Below are 21,700 nucleotides of genomic sequence, written 5' to 3'. Positions count from 1 at the left end.
AAACAGACACTCTTGGAATGAAAAGGGGTAGGTGGGTGGATGTTGATGATGCCACTATACCCACAGGAATGCTGAGATGTTGCACTGCTCTGCCTCGTTTCAAGCTTTGATTTTAGTGCACAAGATCATAGGATACCAAAGCCAATTATAATCGTTAGTGAGGGCATGTCCTAGTATTTCAAAGCAAGATTATTGAAGAGTCTTCATTTAATTTGCTTGAAAATTATTCAAATAATTTTCCAAATGTATCACAGTTAATGGAGTGCTACACTGAAATGGTGATGACTGGAGTGAGAACAAGACATCACAGTGTTCAAGGATAATACTGAGTTTGGTTCACTGCCTTGTACCTTGCACTGTCATCTCTGTGAACGCAAAGTAGATGTTAAACCTAATCACAAGCTACATAATGTAAAACCTGAATTTATAATTACCTTTTTCCCTATGTCCAAGACTCTATGTATGTATACATAAAAAATTATTCTATTACGATCACTCTCCTTCCCCGTGGAGATAAGCCAAGTAGACCTACTTTTAAACTCCCAAGTAAGAATATTTTGTGCAAGGTTTTTCTTTATACCCACGCAATTTTATGAAGGGAACTGATAGCAACCTTTTTGCATAGATAAGAAGTTAAATAAGATGATGTTTTCCAAGCAGAGCACTCTATTGACTACGTTGCACATCTGTATTGTTTTAGCTTCACATGCAGTCAATAAATCACTTTGAAAAAAGAGAATCAGCTAAGAACTAGAATATCAAGGATGATGTTGGGACCATAATTATATGAATTGAAAGAATTGAGGGAAGTCATGCATGAGAAAAAAGTATTTGTAAACCTTTGGCTGAAAAAGTACGTGTACTTAGGAAGATAGATAGAATTTTTCTGTTGAAAAATTCCATGCTTTACATGAAACCTAAATGAAATGAAAATTCTGTGATGATTTGCTATATGAAAAGAAACTTCATCAACATCAACATGTAGCTTTCTTAAAGCTCAATACTAGTTGGTGGTAGTATTTATTGATTTTATATTAAAATAAGTGTTCGGAGTCAGAGATATTAGCTTACTGGACATTGTTTTACCCATGAGTAAAGTGAGGTTGTAATAAGGGAGGAATTATTGTGCTTTGAAATGCATTCCATTCTTCAGTGTAATATTCTGAGATACTTATTCTTTTATGGAGAAAAACATTGAGATTTCATAGCTTCTGATTAGTATAATTCGCTGTTCTAGTTTAATTCCAGAAAGCATCAAGTACTTACACAGACTTATATCTGTGTATATATCTTATATGCTCAGTGAATTTTACTGGAAATGAATTTTACTGGAAACAACTAGCGCAGAAGAAAAATGGCAAGATTGGATTTAAAAAGGGATTGAGAAACTCCGAGAAGAAAGGTTACATTCCACAGGCAAATCTGGTTCAAATGAGATGCAAACAACTCAGAAATAAATGAATTCAGTGTGCAGATTTAATGAATAGATAACTCAATAATATCATTCCACATTTCATTCTTCAGGTAGCTTAGCATGAATTACTGTTCTCAGCAGAGACCTTTAAAGCCCATGGAATTTGAAATCTTGAAATCCTCACTAAAGAAATCCTCACTAAAGAAAAATTTAGCTGAGGTCATTTTGAGTTCTACTTGTGTAAGGATTGAAAAGAAAATTCTGAAAAGATTTCCACATTTGGCTGTATGGTTGTTTTAGTTGATGAAGGGCAACAATCATTAGACATAGTAGTAATTCTTTTAAACAAATAGTATCATTTATATAGTGAAATTTATTGCTATATAATCCACCTTTGAGGTCTTTGAAGCTGCCACCTTTAACTGCATTCAAAAGTTTTATGCCATTGAGGCTGCTCAGCCGCCTTCTGATGTTGGGAGCAATCCATTGTGCACTCAACCAGCCGCTTTAGGACTGTCCTCTATTTAAAAGGTGGTTACCTTTAAAAGTTTTCTCATTCCTGATCTTCAGGAATGATACTACAGGTATGATGTGGTCTTTCAAGTGCTTTTTCTTATTTCACAAACAAGTGTTTCACCCTATGGAAGTATTGTATACTGCTTTTAAACATTACATTGGTTTCTGTGTCATGGAAGACAACTTGCAAGAGCAGCAAGAGAATTTGCTCTTTGCTATTTATCTTGTTCTCTGATAAGAGTCCATTCTTGATGTGGAAAGCTCCCTGAGAACCAAGCATTATCATATTCACCAATTCTTGGCATTAAAAAACTAAGGATCCCAGATTTCCCTCATAGACAGAAATTGAGCATTGCAGTGCATCTAACATGCTCAGGATATGCTGACTATGTGCCAACGGGACACTCATGCAGCACATGCTGGGCAACCCATCCAACACGTTCTGCAGGTGTCAAATGTACTGTGTGCCCAGATGACTTGTACTAAGCCTGCTCAGTGTCACTGCATGCATTCTGCATGTACAATGATTTATGTGTCCAGGATTTCTGGCTGCCTGGCAGCTGCTACCCTAGCTGGACTCCTCAGTACCTGAGAAGTTCCAGATGAACAGCCAAATCAGTGGTCTTGAACAAGCAGTAGTTTACCATCAGAAGTAGGAGATTTGGCAAGTTCACATCAGTGTAGACTGGAAGCTTTCTGAAAAAAAGCCTGCTGTTTCACCACTTCTGTTCCAGCACTGGGATATATATAAATAAAAATAAAGCCTTGATACACTTAGTCACCACTGATTTCTTCTTTCCTGGGAAGCTGTCTGCATGTTGCAGGTGTTCTCTGCTACTTAGCAGAGAGTCAGTCTTGGTCTCAGGACACAACAGTTGTATCAGAAAAAGGAACACAAGTGGTATTTCTACCATGTTTAATCTCAGGTATGTAACTATGCTGTTTATTCATAAGAGGTGTCAGTTATGACTAACAAAACAAAGCACATTAGCTCTGCAAAACCTGCAGCCATCTGTGAGAAAAACAGAAGAAACAGGCCATGGGACAAACAGTCCCCTAGATGTAATTTCCCAGCTGGGATGTTGTTCAATGTGGCCCAGTGCCTAGAAGCCCCGGTCTGTTTCTGATCTCCAGGTCAGTTTCAAAGCAGTTTTGTAATAAAGGAGGCATGTTTATGTGTGTACCAAAAATAGCAGTAGCTGTTAAAGCTGAAGCCATTTAGCATGGCTGACACAGTCTTCAGATTCTTTCTCCTTAATTTCTTGGCCCAATTGTTTTGCAAGCTAATGCTGAAAAAACATAGTTCCTATGCATGTTTGTTTTGGATAAATATCTAATCATCATGCCATTGTGACTGCAGTTTTGGAATCTGTTTTTTAAATGTTACATTTTGAATTTTGGAAGCATGAATCTGAAAACATGGAAAAGCAGCTGAGTTTCTGCAGATTTTATTTTCTTAACCAACTGCAGTTTGTCCTTTGTTAGAAATGTTATTTACTTTGCTTTGCAGGATGCTACATCTTATTTTTTTGCTTGGTTACAACTCCTTCCATTTTAAATCATTTTCTTCTTTCCATGATGAAATATAACTAACTTTCACCCTGATTCAGTTAAGGTTCTTTTTCTAACAATGCCCAATTCACTTCAGGCATGGTTTCTGTGGCTCAATTTAGCCAGGGATCTGTAGAGCACAATATAAAAATGCTGTGATCTCTCACAGCATCTTTCATAAGATCTCTGTCAAGGTGCTGTAATGCAGAACAGATGTTGGGCATCTCACACGGGCCTGACAGATAGCTGCAAAATGGTAACTGGTTGCCACCATCTTGGGCAGACTTAGCGCTGTGACGAAAGTTTCCACAACTATTTTCTTGTTCTAGGAGCAGCCAGTTGGCTTGTAATAGAAAGCAGAGTGACAGGAATGTATTTTTCTTTCTTGCTAGCAATTCAGTGAAAGGTTCATGTTAATGAATTTTTTGTTTCTCCAGTGTTCATGAGTCAGAGTAACCAATTAACTGCCTTGATTGTAATCCACAAATCCTTTTTTTTTATTTACATGAGAATTCTTGCTTAGAATCTCAGAAGTGACGGCAACGTGAGCAAGGCTCACATTGCGTTGGAGTAGTTACATTTGCTTAGTTTAATTCTTAACACCCTATGATTAGGCAATGAATAATAATGTAGTACGTTTAGCTGAATGAGAGTCTCCAGAAAGCTGGCAGTGAGATGTGCAAACAAGGAGGAAAACCAGACAAGAATATAAACTCTATTATAATAGCCTGTAAAGCATCACTATGCTTTTCTGAAATCGGGAGAGACAATCCGTCTTTGCTATACTTACTGTAGGAAATGGAAACATAGTACGTCTAACTCTTGCCTTACTTGTGGGGTACACCTAGATTGATGGCAGCTGTAACAGTTGTCTTTCCAGCTACTGCTCCATCATAGGTCATGCTTGAGTAATTCAGAGAAGACAGAAGGAAAGATCTCATTGCTATGTCTGTCAGTCCTTAGCTGGAGTAGGATTTGCCTCCCCTGCTCTGTTAGAGATGAGACTGACAAGACAACCAGGCAACCCTAGCAGCTTTCTGGCAGCCTTTCTCCTTTTTCTGCTCCTCCCTATAAGAAGAGGATACCATCTTCGGTAATATAAAATCATCTTTGCAGCAGCACTCAGGAAACTTATTTTGGAAGGTACAAGTCTTTTGGCTTCCGGGAGCAATGCATATGTTTATGCCAATGCTAAATATTGTCCATTGTTTCAGAGTAGCTTACATATGTTTGTTTTTACTTTCAAACAATAGGCAATGCTGCTGGGTGACTGTGCATAGGCTGAATGGGTCCTTAGAATGAGAAAACACCATTTGTCAAATGACTTATTCAGAAAATACCAAACTGAATGAATTCATTTGAACCGCTCAGTTATGCTCCCCTGATGTGCTATTCTTTAAACAGAGGAACCTTATTAGTGGAACAGTCACTCCAGGCCCAAGATGTTAATGTTTTCTTTGGATCTGTGTTGCAATCTACATGTGTAAGAAACATTTTCATTTTCTAATTATTACAAACGATGTTCTGTTCTTTAGAAAAAGAAGTATTTTCAGGGGAACTAGTTATGCTCAGGAAGAAACCAAGTAAACACTTTTTACCTAAGGTTTTCACTAGATAGATAACTAAAGCAAAGGGACCAGGCTTATTGGATTATATCAAGCTATGAACTGCCATGACTATAAGCTTGGAAAAGTACCTCACAGGAACAGACTTTCTGCTTGTAGGCTGTCTACAGAGTGAAAAAAGGTAGTCATTGCTGGATTTATACACTGCATTTTTCTGTTTTATTAGACTAATAAGTTTTTAAGTCAGTCTATTCAATTTGTTCTTTTAAAGAAAAGATGCTAGATAACAGTTAATGCTATATTATAGAGCTTTTTTAAAATCCTACAGTCTTTTGTACAAAATGTTTTCCTTGATCATGTTTGTCTTTAGTACTAGATGGCAGGAGATTTTATGAGTGAAGAATCAAACTTAGATTGGAATCAAACTTAAGATCTAGACCTTAGCTTTTTCAGAGTATCACTGTTAAAGAACAAAACCCCTTCATGAGTACAGAAATAGAAATTTGTTTTTCATAGGATCCTGTGGTTCATTTACACATCTGTACAGCATTCATGCAGAGTTGCAGTATAGGCAGACATACTTACATGTACTAAAATATAGTAGCTGCTTATTTCTAATCAAACTAATTCTTAAATCATGTAGGACAAGTGATGTCACCACAGCTGGTAGTGAATATTGCAAAAGGAGTGCAATCAACAGAGAACAGCTCTATTGTGAAGATGTTCTCATGCACTTTAGTTAAGGCTAAGGGAAGATGACTGTTCAGAGCTGATGACATGATTATGCCATTTTATTTAGAATCAGGTTGTGTTTTAAGTTGCTGAGCAGTTCAAGAAGCAGACTTAGGCTTATCCACAACAGTAAATATATTACTGTTAACAGTAAATATATTACTAAAGAAATACCTATCTTTACAGGCAGATATTTCAGATTCTACTGGGACGCTAATATGTGTCTAACACTTAAAAAACCATTTCTTAAAGGCTTGGTATACATGCTACAAGTAAATGAGCATAAAAAATATAAGTCATACACCCATTCTCACTCTGACCTTGTTTCTGTCATCCTGAAACCTTGACATGCCCTCAAAAGATGGTAGCATATCTAAGCAGATACAGCACCATGATTTTTTTTATGATTTGTTTGATTTTTAATTTTGTGTCATATCTGACAGATTCCTAACATCAGTCTAAGTATGTTGCATCTGTCTGAAAGTCACATAGCAATATGAGCTCCATTCAGAGGCAATTTCTTGAGTAAGAGCAAAATCCTAAAATGTGGAACTGAAGGATATAATGAGGCCTGGAACTCTATGCTTAATTTTCTGTTGGGCAGTCCTGGCCAGAAGAAGTATCACAAAATGAAACAACATCAAATTGTTGCATAGAAATAGCAAAAATTTCTACTAAAGCTGTGAAGGCAGTATTAGAACAGAACAGAACCATGTCCATCTTATACTTGGATATGTTCACTCTCTGTTTAAAATACTAACTGAGACCATTGTATTATTACCAGAAAACTTGGCTTTTACTTCGCCTATTTGTGCTTTAAGACCCTATATATTTATATTTTAAGCTTCTTAAATTTGAACATTTAATATACAAAATAGGAACTGCATACAAAGCTGTTGCTCTGACTTCCTTTTCCTTATTCTTGCTCTTTAATTTCTCAGAAACAATCAAGAGATAAGCTGCATTTAGTCATATGAGCATCAAGAGCAGTAAACTCACAGATTATGATTCCTTATCCATATGGCATTGCTTTTCAGCCATGCTTTTTGGGTCAGCTTAATATTTAATTCATGAACAAATAGATGTGATAAACAACAAAGCAACAGTTTCCAGATGTGCATAATTTCTGTCTTTTTTTCCAGCATATGAAAAGAAGATAGATACACAGAATATTTGTTAACTTTGGACAGTACCTAAAATAGTACTCTGGCATCTAAGATCTAGTTTAACTGAAATTTAGGCACCTAAATTTAGGAGAGAGACCTAGGGAGAAAAAAAAAAAAAAACCAACCAAAAAAAAAACCTCACACCAAAAATAACCCTGTTCACTTTAAGTCCTGAAATACAGCAAACTGCCTTCAAACTGCCTTTTCTAGTGCATACAGAAGGACTATTTTACTGACTGAGCTGCCTATCTCCTACCCACTGAGAAACCAGAAATACTGTGTACTTCTGCTGAATTCTCTTGGAGTGTGCTTGCTACTAAAGATCCATACTTGGCTAAAACAGCCTGGGCAGCATTGAGTCCAACTTAACAAAAAACAGCTGAGTAGTGACAACCAACCTTGGGACAATAGAATAAAGTCTGTCCATTTGTTTCTAAATTCAGAAAGCATCCAGGTTCTGAGTTCCAGTTTCAAGGAGATGTTGAACTGCAGTCCAGATCCCTTAGTGCTGTTGGTTATCCTAGATATTCCAGTATTGCCTATGTGGACTGTTAGGAATTTGTTTGCACTAGCCCCTTCCCATCCTCTACTTTCTACAGAAAGTAGTCCTGTGTCTTTGTGTGAATGGGAGCGGTGGTACATGCTAGCATTTCCCTCATTTGGATAAATGGGATCTTGGGGAATACCTCAACAATTAAGGCCTATGCAGTCAATGAGAGTCTGTACTTAGAGGAAGAGAGATGTCCAGAATGCTGTCACCAGAGAAATAAATTTTCTCTACAGTTTTGCTCTGTACCCCTATCAAAGCATTTTCTTCTGTAGAAGCAAGAATGTATAAAAGGCTATTAGAAAAAAAATGTGGGATAAAGGGTGCTGTGGAAATGCAGGCCAAACAATGAACAGTTACAGGAATGCCCATCAACCAGAAAGTGTAAGTAACCATCTTGTGAGAAAAAAAGTATGATGTAATCTGTCCAGAACTAACAAGATGTGGGAAATGGGGAGGAGACTTAACATGGAGGTTAGAAATAAATGCATAGAAATGGGGACAGAGTTTAGAGGGCTATATCAAGTAGCTCAAGGAATAATCAGTGAAGTAAAATACAGTCATCCTATAGCAATAAGTGGCAGAGACTGCTGTCTCATAAGCTTTCTTATGAGACAGCTGTCTGTAAATTTGACCCTGCTTAAAGGTATTAAATATGTCAATAGAAACTGTTATCATCTCATCTGAGTATGGCAAGGAAGGGAACATGCCCTGACAGATGCTTTAAATAGTAATCTCAAAATGTGCAGTAATCTACAGCATAGTAAAATGTATGTATTTGAATCTGTGATATTTGAACTTCAAAGAATGAGAGCATGTTGGGAAAAATGTCCTTGTTTGTGCATGTGCTGAGTTTAAGCTGTGGTTTGCAGCTGTGGATTTGGTGTGGAAGTCAGGATTGTGCATCTAGTTCTGAGCCTGTCTTCCCTCCTGGGAAGCAGCATTGAGCCAGGTTACTGGTACAGATTACTTTGCATCTGGATATTGTCCTGATAGAGCCGGCTGAAATGATTTTGCCATTGGAGAAGAATGAAGGTTTCAAAGAAGAGTCAGAATTTGCCCCAGATATCTCTCTGTGTCAGAGAAAGGCTGAACAGTTTGGCTGCTCTTAGTGCTGCAGGATTTTAAGTTAAAACAGAACGTTATTTTTTTGTTCCATGACTTTTCTTGTCAGATACTTTTTATCATAGGTTTTTTCTCATATAATTTCAGCACCAGATTTTCAATAGTGTCTAACACATCTAGTAAGATTTTCAATAACTATCTCTGAATATACTCCATTTGAGAAATTTCTCCATTCGAATATCTCCATTTGAGCTCAATGTCTCCTACTTTCAGAAATCCTTTGTAAGCTGTTACAACTGTGACCTCAAGCTCAGTTAAAGATATATCTCTACAAGGCCCATGGAAGTTACGTGATTACCCTCTTCTTTGTCTCTAAAAGCCTATCTCGGTGATTGATTGCCACATATACAGGTTTAATTTGTGCTCATTCAGCAGGACTCCTTATCTGACTCATAGATACAGCATCCTAGTTGAGGTGTGAAGCTTTCAGGATCTCCTGGAAGGAAGGACTTCTTAAGCTAAACACAGGCTTGGAAAATGTAAAATAATAGAAAAGTATCAAAAATAATGAGATGAGAGGTCATTGACAAATGCTTCAGCCTGTCGATTATGAAGTCAGAAGAGACCCTGCATGAAGTTAAAGGTCTATCCACAACAGTAACAACAAATATTCTCAAAGGGAGGGAGTTAAGGTTGTATGTGTACTCTTAGCTTGTCCAGCATTTTTATCCTTATAATAGTATTATATGGAAGGTCTGATAAAACATCATAGAAGCTTTAAAACCTGTAATATAGACTCAAAAATCTCAAAATACTTTTGTAAATATTCTTTTTTAATTGTAACATACTCACTTTTGTATTGCCCTGAAGCATATGCAGTATTGTCAAAGTATTCGTTGTCTGTAATAAACTCAGCTCCTTGAAATAGTCTGGAAGACAAGAAGCTGAAGGACAGCTATGTTATTAAAGTTATGGATTCTGTCATATTTAGTCAACATATGTATACTTTCCTCTGCTTTACATCAGTCTTAATTAGACTTCTCTATTCCATTTTGTCTTCTCCATTTCCCTACTTGCTTTTGTCTCCTGTCACAAAGCTGAAGTTCAGTGTTACCAGTTCATCTCTTTTCCATACCTCTGGATGGTACATGTGTCCAGAAACCCAGGCCAAAACCAACAGATTTATCACAGTCTTAATGACAGCTGGCTGCATGCTGAGTGAATTCTTAAATTCCCAAAAACTACTTTTTTGCCAAAACATGTGGAGTTGCAGCATTCAGCATTTTACTGGGACTGTTATCTTCAAACAAAGAATGATTCCACTGGAAAAAAATTGTTTGGTATCAGCTGCAGACCTATTTTTAGCTCCTTGTTTGGTGAAACTTCAGAAAACATAATTAGCCATACGTTGAGAGTTGTTCTCCAAGTCTTAAATTCAATTTTTGCAAACCACATTTAAGTATTACCTTGTCCACAACTTTACACTGTTGGAATCAGAAGACATGGAGTTTTTTGATCAGAATGTGATTCTTCATATTCCTTTGGGTAAATATTTGTGTTTATGATGGTTGTAGAACTGGCAGTACTAAACACTGGAATCTTCCATTTGTTTATATGGGAAGGTCTGTGCAGGCAACAGTACTGGAATCATCCCCTGCTTCTGTCACTTGTGAACTTCAAGCCTTGCATTGGGGTGATGGAGTTCTCAGAAGCAGTAGTAGAGCAGGTCAGAAACATTCATTGTCTCCCACAAGTATTTGTAATGAAAACAGAACAAGATTACTTTAATCAAAAACATGCACAGAAAATGTTAAGGTTTTGTCAAAAATTAGAGTTTCTACATGAAAACATTTTTTTTTTCCCAAAGGAAATCTAAATAAACTGTCAAATTTAAAATTGGATTAAAACAAATTGAAATATTAAATCATATCTGGCTAAGTCTTGGTATGGAATTAGTCAGGTGCCTCATGATACCATTATGTTCTCTGAACCAGAATTCCTGTTTGGACTACTTTTCCCATAATACGATTACAGTTTCTCCTCCAGGAAGTTTTGTATGAAATGAAGTTCAGGTTTTGCTGCCCTGAAAAGGCAGTTTGGACTGTGTGAATTGGATGAATGTCACCTTTCTATTTCTATTCATAGAAGAAAAACAAAACTTTTTTGCTATAAGAATGGTAAGACTGGATTTTTATTTTTCAAGCCGAAGGAGGTTTTCTTTGGTTCCTTTCTGATTACAGGTGGTCTGGTTCCAACTTCTCATTCTTTCATAAAGCTGCCAAATATAAGAAAGGCTAGATTTCTTACATCATCATGGTCTATATCATGGATGGAGCAGAACTGTAAGAAGGCTAGAATGAGGGGAGGAAGGAGCATCTGGGAGAGTTCCACACTGTTGGCTGGCCTAACAAAGCTGACAATAAAAGTAGGGCTTCTGCAGCCTCTTGTGCTCTCTGTCCCAGCTGTACTGAAAGTTATTCTAGGTAACTGAAAGTCAGGCCTCTTGGCTGTAATAATTTAAAGACCAGTCCTCATATTCTTGTGTTTCCACATATTAGTATTGATTGCAAGCTATTATCTATCTCTTTGATCTTACTTTCACTGACTTGTTTAGCTTGCCTTTTTTTTGTTGACCTCTTGAAATTGCAAAACCACTTGCCACTTGAAATGCAAACTGTTTAGATTGCTGATGATCTGTTTCTAGTAAGGTTAAAGAAAGAGAAATAATGCTACTAAAATTATTTATCGACAGGATTGAGAACTCGTATGACACCTTTATTTTCAGTTGGCTCTTGATGAACAGCATGTTCTCACTACTAGAACCACGTTTTCAAATGACAGTGGCGTTGCCTTTTGCAGCTCACATGAGCCCTTGCATGAAGATAAGTAGATGGTTTTCTGAGATACCTAAAGTAATGGTAGTCCATTGAGGTGAATCTCAAGACTACTACAAATTGTTTCATAACTGTCTCATGGCTCAATATTGAGTTAATAACATCACCCTGTATGATATAGTACAATAGAATGCAAGGATCTAAGTATCCAGAATAGCGAAAGCAATTTGAGGAAAAAAATGGTATATTTTATCAAATTTTGCGGAGTGTTGACATCAAGTGAGTTTCTTTACAAAGATTTCAAAGCACAAATAGCGTAAGTGTTGATCATTTAACTGGTAAAAATTATTAATCAAGGGGGTTTTGTCTGTAGTTACAGAAATCAGGAGCTTACTTAACTGAATAGGTTTTTCAGTTGACTGTTAGTACAGCTGAGATGGAGGATTTATTTGCAATAGCTGGGGTAGATAAGGTTAGTTATTTCACTTAGCCTGTTTCTTAGTAGCGGAAGGCTTTCCTTAATTTTACAGATAACTTTTGAGTACAGAAGAATTCATTGGTTAAAATAGAAATAATTGAAAAGAATGAAAATTCTATTGCAGCAAACAAGGAATCTGCAATTTCTGTTTTATAGAGAAGGACTAGGTAGGGTTTTGGTTTGGTTTGGTTTATAAAAGCATTCAAAACAATGAAACTGCTGTTATACTGCAATGTATTGCATACAATACCTTTTCAAAATGCTAAATACTTAAGAATTATTCTCATAATTCCCAAAGAAGTTTAATTTCATGGTACTCATGAAAAAAAATTAATTTTTCATTAATTTCTTTGGTGCTCATGGAACAGTTTAATTCTTATGACCTGTGAATTTAAATGGTTTTTCACATTTTCCAGTAAAGTATTTGGCAGCTTTTAATGGCTTAATTTGCTCTGATTAGTTTAGTCTAAAGTCTTCACTTGTAAGCAAAAAGGATATTTTTAATTCAGAATGCATGCTAATATAATATACATAATCACAGATCTGGGGGAAAAAAGTTAATCCAGTAGTGCTTTTTTTTTTTTTTTCTTTTCCATGGTATCCAGATGTACAGTTTAGTAAAGATTATGAACAAGTCTCTGCTTAGACATTGTTTTAATTTGAATACTTGAAAGGCATAATCCCATCCTCCCTCCAAACACATATACTGCTGCAATTGCACATTTAGGGTTATGTTTTTCCTTTATTGGTTCCATTAATATCTATGAATAATGGCTTCCCATGTGGTAATCTAATTACAGTTTGAAATAATTGGTGAACTGGGACAGTGTCATAGATCAAGGAGGAAATTAATAAAAGGAGGGTAAAGGTGAATTTTATGGGGCATGGGAGCCTAACTAGGAATAATGAGATAATGAAATTAAAGAAAAATTTCCATTGAAGACCAGTGACATCTAGACAGTGAGTTGTGTTAAGGAGTAGAACTTGCAGAAGATCTAGCACATGGGATATTTAAAACTGAGCTGTACAAACAGGAAAAAATGGACTGTAGGGAACCAATTCTTCACTGGCAAAGAGGTGGACTGAATGACCTAATATCTCATTTCCACTGCTAGCGCCTATAAGTCTGTTTGAACAAATACTTGGAATTCTGTATGTCTTCTAGCCTCACTTGGACTTCTTTTGTATTTAGCAGGAGGAGATCATTATCCTGTAAAAGTGCTTGACAATAAATAGCTTCATTTTCAGTCTTTCTTACTGGATAAATTTAAATCTTAGGATATGTAGAGCCAAATTGTGCCTACTTGTTTACTTGAAATAGCAAGAAGGAAAGAACTCAGAAAACTACTTGTCCTGTGGATCACAAAAATCCACTTAAATTGACCAGCAGCACAGGGGTTTTCAAATGATGGGAGATAAGCAATGACTTCATTGATTACTGACATTTTGAATTCTAACTGTCTGCACTTTGTGTCTTTTATAGACAATCTGAAAGGAAAGATAACCCAGAGGCGCATTCAGAAGGCAGCTCTAGGTAAGAGTAAAACATTTCATATGCAATAGGTTACAGCAGGGCCTCAAGCTTTCTCCCAGGCCTGAGTCTGCTTGTGAAGCAGGTTGTTTTTTCTATGACAGTTTTTGCCACAATATTTCTACAACAGTCCATACCATAAAGAACATGGACTCTGTGAAATTTGCCAGAAATCTGGATCAAAAGGCATCTAATGTTATGTGTGGTATGAAAAATAATGCAAAAGTCTTACGGTTTTGGGGATTTGGTATTGGCTTGCTTTCTTTTCACAGTGGCCAAAATAATAACAGAGACATGTAAGCTCACCTCAGTTTTAGTTTTTCGGTTGTTTTGTTGTGGGTTTTTTCGCTTTCTGATGAGTCTAATTTGAATTCCAATTAACAGACATTGATTTGTCCTGAGACTGAGCTTCTATCCATGTTGCCACAATCTGTCTAACATTCTTTTTAATTTTTCTCATTCCAAGAAAGACCGAAGGCATATACAGGTCATTTCTTTTGCATCTAGTTATAGACGTTCAGAACTTATTTCTTGCCGTTTTTGTTGACACAGCTGTGAAGCTGAAACTCTCTATGTAAGTTGTTCACATAAGTGTAAAGTCATCCAAATTTGGTTTAAGATGCTTTAAGATGACTCCACTGACTTTGTACTGAAACAGCCTAGGAGTGTTCGTATGAGAATTTCACTTATGGGACAGTAAATTTCATCTAAAATGTGACAGAAAACTACTCGGGCAATAACAGTTTAAGCCCCCCTCACTTTAAATCCATAAAAGATTCCCAAAATGTGCCTTCATGGACCTTCTTCACATAAAAAATGGAACTAACTCAGACCAGATTGCAGTCGATGGTTTTATTTCTGTATATATGTAATACAGTGAACAGTATTTGTTTCTTAATGAGAGAAAGAAAATTTGGGGGCTTTCTTCTCTCTCTAAAGTCAGGAAAATAATTTACAGCAGCATAGCAAAAAATAGTTTCCCCTTTCTCTTTCTAATTTAGCCATGCATCTCAAGCTCTGTTGATGATGTTATTATTTTATTTTAAAATCAGCATTTAAAATTAATGCTGTCCATGTCAATAAAGCCCAGGAGTCAAACTGAAGTTATTTTTGTGAGTATGAGAAGGGGAAGTAAAGGAGGTGCTGATCTTCCTGCATCCAGTGACAGGGCACATAGGAATGATTTAAAGCTGAATCAGGGAAGGTTCAGACTTGATATTAGGAAACATTTCTTTACCAAGAAGGTGGTCAAACACTGGAACAGGCTTCCTCAAGAAGTGTTTGGTGCCCCAAGCCTGGCAATATTTAAGAAGCATTTGGACAATGCCCTTAATAACATACTATAACTTTTATGCAGCCCTGAAGTGATCAGGCAGCTGGACTGGATGTTTGTTGTAGGTCATGTCCAACTGTTCTGTTCTATTCTATTTTAGTCTAATTATCTGAAGTTCAATCTAAAAGTGATATTTTCAGTATAAAATGGAATTCTTTCTTTAATTCACTCCAGGTTTTAATACTATTTACTAATTTTATGCCACTTTAAGAAGTTACATCAAGACAAATCATAGCAATGCTATTCGTGACAATTCCTTATTCAATGTTTCAAAAAATGATGTATTCTGATTGTATGTCTCATTCTGCCTGATAACATGGTCTTGTATACTGATTTCTTACTATATAGAAAATTTTGTTGCAAATGCTGTTTTCAATAACTATTTAAGCTGCTTTTCATGAAATAGGTAAGCATCTTTTTTTCATATCCTTAGGAAACAACATAGTAGTGACTTTACCAGCTACACATTCACATTGTAAATATTGTATTAGTATTCCACAACATAGCAGGCAACTCATGTGTTTTTCCCTTTTGTTTTGAGCATTGCTATCTACTTATCATCACTAAGTCTGGACCTCACAAAGTATTTTCCAGACTTTTTTTCCCCTTTCGTTATTCTTTTAAATACTCTGGATATTTTAACTTAATATTTATTCTGAGAGCTGGGGAGTATTATTTGCCTGCCTGCCTTTTTGGATAAATGTTCTTCCAAGGAGTAACAGGTGTCAAGTCTCCCAGGATCTTCTTGATGACCAGAATGTCAGCAAGATATTTTTAAATGAAAACTGCATGGTAAAAAGCCTAATTAAGAGTCTGTTGAAATCCCAACATGAAATAAAACACACCATTGTTTCAATTAGAAAACAAGTTAACATCTTCCAGCTGCCTTTTTAATTTTTTTCTTTTTTTTTTTCCCTTAACTTAAAGCTTTTTATGGTTTAAACTCTTTAAGCAGCTATTCTAGTTGGATTTTAAACAGTGTAGATCTGTTTCCCTCCTGGCTGTGCTTAAGATGTGGATTTCTTATTGAAGGAAAGCTCCACTGTTTAGCCCATTGTTGTTAGCTATCTCTTTTAAAACTCCATATGCTGGGAGTTAACAATGGACACAAATAGATGGAAGGTTTCATTGGAGCAAGACAGTGCTCCATGTTTTTCAGTACACAAACATTGAATACTTGGTGTAAAATTTCAAGGATTAACTCTCAGTGACTTTCATCTTCATTAATTGTAAGAAGACCAGTGTTGAAGTACTGACAGAGCAAAAACTTTAGGTCACCATCATACCTCTGAGTGGAAAAGATGGAATAAAATAGTGGAAAGAAAAGCTTTCCCTGGGGTTTCCAATAGAAGAAAAGATATGGTTTGTATGATTCTAATCAAGCATTACCATAAGATGCTTTAAACAAGCATTTCTGTAAAATAAAGGACCTGATTCTTCATTGCCTTATTCCAGTTTGGCATTGATAGAACATGATTACAAACAGACAGTCAGGCTAATGCAACATTATTCACCATCACTGGGGGAAGACTTAATCCTAATTTAGACCTGCTTTATGCCATAGGAAATCATATGACATATTGTAATGGGAAGATGCAGTCATACTAGCAAAAGCACGTTTTGTGCAATAGCTTTCCATAAGAATCGTAGAATCATAGAATAGTAAGGGTTGGAAAGGACCTTAAGATCATCTAGTTCCAAACCCCCTGCCATGGGCAGGGACACGTCGCACTAAACCATGTGGCCCAGGGCTCTGTCCAGCCTGGCCTTGAACACCACCAGGGATGGAGCATCCACAACCTCCCTGGGCAACCCATTCCAGTGCTTCACCACCCTCACTGTAAAGAACTTTTTCCTTATATCTAATCTAAACTTCCCCTGATTAAGTTTGAACCCATTACCCCTTGTCCTACCACTACAGTCCCTAAGGAAGAGTCCTTCCCCAGCATCCTTATAGACCCCCTTCAGATACTGGAAGGTTGCTATGAGGTCTCCACGCAGCCTTCTCTTCTCCAGGCTGAACAGCCCCAACTCTCTCAGCCTGTCTTCATACGGGAGGTGCTCCAGCCCCTGTATCATCCTCTTGGCCCTCTGGACTTGCTTCAACAGCTCGATGTCCTTTTTATGTTGAGGACACCAGAACTGTACACAGCACTCCAAGTGAGGTCTCACGAGAGCAGAGTAGAGGGGCAGGATCACCTCCTTTGACCTGCTGGTCACGCTGCTTTTGATGCAGCCCAGGATACGGTTGGCTTTCTGGGCTGCAAGCACACACTGCCGGCTCATGTTAAGCTTCTCGTCAACCAACACCCCCAAGTCCTTCTCCACAGGGCTGCTCTGAATCTTTTCTCCGCCCAAGCTGTAGCAGTGCCTGGGATTGCCCCGACCCAGGTGTAGGACCTTACACTTGGCTTGGTTAAACTTCATAAGGTTGGCATCGGCCCACCTCACAAGCGTGTCAAGGTCCCTCTGGATGGCATCCCTTCCCTCCAGCATATTAACCGAACCACACAGCTTGGTGTAGTCAGTAAACTTGCTGAGGGCGCACTCAATCCCACTGTCCATGTCGCCGGCAAAGATGTTGAACAGGACCGGTCCCAACACCGATCCCTGGACTGTACTGATACTTGCACAGTTTTGCCTATTCAACTACATCTTCATCTTGAGTAGAGGCTTCTGTTGGGTCAGCTCTGGAAGTTAGGGAGGATTCTTGAACATACTCCTGACTGATCTGTCCGTATCAGCAGAAATGTTTAGTAAATCTGCAAATCCTTCAGGCTGTTCAGTGAGCTTCAAACACATCCTGACAAAGCATCATGCACAGAAGGTCACTGATTATATGCAGTGTGAAATGTGTTTTCTAAATTAACCATAGTAGAGTCTGTGGCCAGTGGTGCAGCATCTTCAGCACAGCATGCCCCTCGTTACTGGTAATTGCAGTTACTGAATCAGTTTAGTTGAAATGTAGTTTTGCGGCTTTCCATTTCAAATATTTTTCTTATTCACCTTGTTCTCCATGAGCCTCCCTTCTCTATATATGTAAGTTTTGAATCCTGGGCTAGTAGCACCTATCTGTTGTTTTGGGATTCTCCTGAAAACGTCCAGAGATGGCAAAACTTTTCTGCTTCTGGGAAGGTTTGTTGGGAGCAAATTAATCTCTTTCTGTCCAAATCCATTGCTTCTGAAGAGCTATTTGAAAAACAAAAAAAAAAAAAAGAAAAAAAAAGTCCAAACTAACATCGGTAAAGGTAACAAATAATAGGTCTTTGTAAAGAATCTGCATCCTTTATACTGATTTCAGCATTAAGGCCCGGTTTTATCAACATTCTATAAAGAAAAAAATATATTGTTTTCTATGGTTTTACAACTTCCATTTTAGAAATATGATTTTATATTTCTGCTGTTATTCAAAGAGCTGTTCTCAAGTTCTTTGAGAAAACTTCCTTTGAAAAATCCCGTATTTCATAAAAAATAAAATGACTAGGTGAGTCAGAAATAACAAATATATTTGAAGCCCTGAAAATGCATACCAGCATTTGATTTAGTGTGACAGATGCCTGAGAGCAAGGATTTGGCATCTGTTATTTTTGTACTTGGATTTGTAACACATATTTGTTTTAAGCAAAAATAGGGAGCTTTCTCCTTATCTTTCTTCCCTCTATGGCTTTAACTATATCATCTTTTCCTACACTTAGAGTTACATACCTCTTCTAAAGATATTAGTATCAGTTTATGCCATTGTTCTTGCCCTGCTGTGTGTTTCTTTATAATGTATTTCATTCTGCTTCCTCACCTTTCCTTGACGTGAAAGTGTGCTCAGTAGCAGGATAAAGCAGGGACAGACAGTGCTGTATAATGTATCAGGGCACTACTGCAGGAATAATCCAGACAGTGTTAGGAAAATTTCAAAGAAACTATTTCTCCAATGCACTAGTTTGTGGTGCTTCAAGAAGCTGCCGCTACTGTAACTCCTATACTTTTTGGGATGCAAATATGTTGTCTGACATATTTCTGCACATTTGAAGAGGCAGAACTGGGAACTGCTGCTCCCACTTGTCCAAAGTGAGATATAATAGAATCACAGAATGATTTGGGTTGGAAGGGACCTTTAAAGATCATCGAGCCCAACCTCCCTGCCGTGGGCAGGGACACCTTCCACTAGACCAGGTTGCTCAAAGCCCCAGCCAACCTGGCCTTGAAACTTTCCATGCCATTGGAAAAGCTGGGCCACCATTGTTTATATCTGACATGGATATTAGGTATGTTTAGGAACTGTATGGTAGTTCTGTCTGGAACCATAGCAACCAATACTAATTAGGTTAATAATTAATAATTGTCATGTACTCATCTGCTGTGAGCTGTGTGAATGGAAAGCACATAGCACTTCCCTACTGCTGCTTTGCATCAAAGTCAATCTCTTATTATTTGAATAAATACGTATTTAAATAAAATGAGCTCAGTTTCTTTCACTGCTTTACATCTTGTAGCTGAGATGACATTTAACTTTGTTCATATGAAGCAGGAGGGTCTTGATCTGTACTAATACCATGAATTGAAGAGACACAAGTGTTTTCAATCAGAAAATTACAGAAGCTAAGGAAAGTAGCAGTCTGTGTTTTCCCGTATAAATCCAACACACTCCATGAAAAGTAATAGATGGCCTGTTTTAAGACCATCGTTTCTGGTGCTGAGAAATGATATCTCATGTATGGGTCAAATAAAGCACTTTAGAAAAATAATCTATTTGAAGTCCAGAATTTTAAGATTTTTTTAGACTTTTTTACTAGAGATAAAGCAACATGTCACTAGTGCTGCTAAGCATCCAAAGATGCTTCCTCTAAAACTATGTGGGTGGGTTCATGTATTTCCAGCCTGTAAAATATGCTACATCTAGCCACACGAAGAAAAACACACAAAAAAAACCCCAAAACCAGCGTAGTCAGTTTGCAGTGGCCTCAGAATAAGCGAAGGTTTTCTCTTAGAAATTCATCATTTTGATATACACAATGTGTATGTTCCTCCACACATTATGCATGAAATGTCAAGCAACAGCAGTGTTTTTGTAGTTCAGTATTCTTGTGCGTACAGGGCACTGATTTTATTCCTAGGGTGACCTCTAGTGGTATCAAGGCCACTCTTTGCCATGATATATTTTCTTGAGTCTTTTTATTTCAAAGGAAAACAAAACCGAAAACAAACAGAAATGTTTTGCATTAAAGTTTATTTTCGAAATTCTGAGACTGACAGGAAGCTGGTAAGATTGTGTGTGTTAAAAAGAATGATGATTTTTCAGTATTGCTAAGACAAAGATAACAATAGCAAAACTGGCTGCAATTTCAGACACAAGTACCTCTTTGCCTGTCTTAAAATAAAAGTTTCACTCTGACAAAGATAAAGACACTTTTGAATTTTCTTTGTGCAATTAGTGTAACATACGAACCTCTTTTAGAAATATTACCAAACCAGTTTTTAAGCAAATGCTTGAAATACTGATGGACAATTAATTTTGAAAACATGTATAAGTAGTTATATAGGATATTTTAAGTAGATTAGAGGAACTTTATACCTTCTTGTTACTTCAGTTTATTGAAGTCATTGTTGTTATTCCAGATTTTTCTTGGAGGAAAAAAGCGTAGACTTCAGCCTGTGATAACTGTGAAGTTACACACCATGACAAACTTACTCTCCTGGTTGTACATGCTGGTTTGCCCTCCAAGTCAGCACAGTATATGGCTAAAACTCTGAGCACTTGAAGAGCTTTTACATTTTTGTATGTACCAAGTTCACCTGTAAAGATGATCACAATCTGGGAAAAGAACCACAGATTCAAAGCAGCAGCTAGCCAAGCAGTAATGATTCCCTTTAGGTGGTAGTTGAGGTTTCTTCATAGGTAATATGCTTTGGGTTTTCCCCAGTATTAAGTAAGAATTAATTTTAAAACTGTAAGAGTATGTTCTAATAATAAGACACTTTTTACACCTGTCCCTTCAGGTCTCAAACCCATACAGACCTTACCTTCTTCAAGTTTTCTTCAGTCTTTCTAAGTTGTTTTGTGATTTCATTGATTGCTGTGGTTTTTCTATTACTTTTTTTATCTTGTTTTACTAGGCATAATGCTAGATTCTAGAGATGGCCATGAGTTTTTTCTTTTATTGTATCTTCCAGAAAGAGTATATGGCATCTTTACTGGAAATTTTTGCAAATATGTTCTCCTGAACCATCATAGAAAATTCTGAGATTACTCATGTGTTCTTATTCAGCTTCCCATGTGACCCACTCAATTGCAGCTTATCAGAGATCAAAAAAGAGCAAAGACATCTTTGTATCAAACGATATTTTTATTAGAAGTCATGAACTTGTAGCAAGCTATCCAGTTCTCAGTTTTATTGACATTGACTTCAGCATTTCACAGTTGGAACTGCTTGCAGTCTCTGTAAACTTTCTTGCAATAAGTATTTTTTCTGAAATACTGAAAAGTTCAGTGTGAATTGCATTATTATTTAGAGATTCCTTCTGGTGATGAACAAGCAAGACAGAATCTGGAGATGAAGTTCTCAATTCTCTAGTTTGGTCTACTAAAATTAAGGTAACAGAAAAAAGATGCTATGAGCATAGTTAGACATTGAAAGAGATCATCAGAGATATTTGTAGGATCTCTGTCCGTGGAGTTCTTTATGACATGTCTGGACAATCTAGTCTGTTTCCGTTTTCATGCAACTTTGCCAGGTATGGTTTTATCTAATATTAAGAACAAGATAAATGATACAACAATAATCTCATGTAATCAAATGGTAAAATGTATTTAGTAAGTGTAGGCAAGAATCTTAGTTAGTAGGGGTTTCCTGACTAAGACCCAGCTATGTTACCATTCCACTAGATCAACTTGTGGAACATGTTTGGAACATATTAAACTTGAAGCTGCTGCTTTTTTTTTTCTTTTTTTCCCCTCAGTCTATTGTACTTGTATA

The 21,700-nt window shown here is 37.0% G+C and overlaps 1 protein-coding gene across 4 annotated transcripts in view; it reads left to right on the top strand.

The window, feature by feature from the left end:
- The window catches only part of KIF6 (kinesin family member 6), a 148,972-nt gene that overhangs the window by 105,669 nt on the left and 21,603 nt on the right, over window positions 1–21,700 (top strand). For all 4 annotated transcript variants that reach the window (XM_030500054.1, XM_030500053.1, XM_030500056.1 and 1 more), the window contains exon 16: window positions 13,352–13,402. In XM_030500054.1, the coding sequence (XP_030355914.1) occupies window positions 13,352–13,402 (51 nt within the window). The remainder of the gene's footprint in view (window positions 1–13,351; window positions 13,403–21,700) is intronic.

The sequence above is a fragment of the Strigops habroptila genome, chromosome 10 (genome assembly GCF_004027225.2).
Source record: "Strigops habroptila isolate Jane chromosome 10, bStrHab1.2.pri, whole genome shotgun sequence".
Taxonomy (NCBI): domain Eukaryota; kingdom Metazoa; phylum Chordata; class Aves; order Psittaciformes; family Psittacidae; genus Strigops; species Strigops habroptila.
This window is presented reverse-complemented; position numbering and strand designations above follow the sequence as displayed.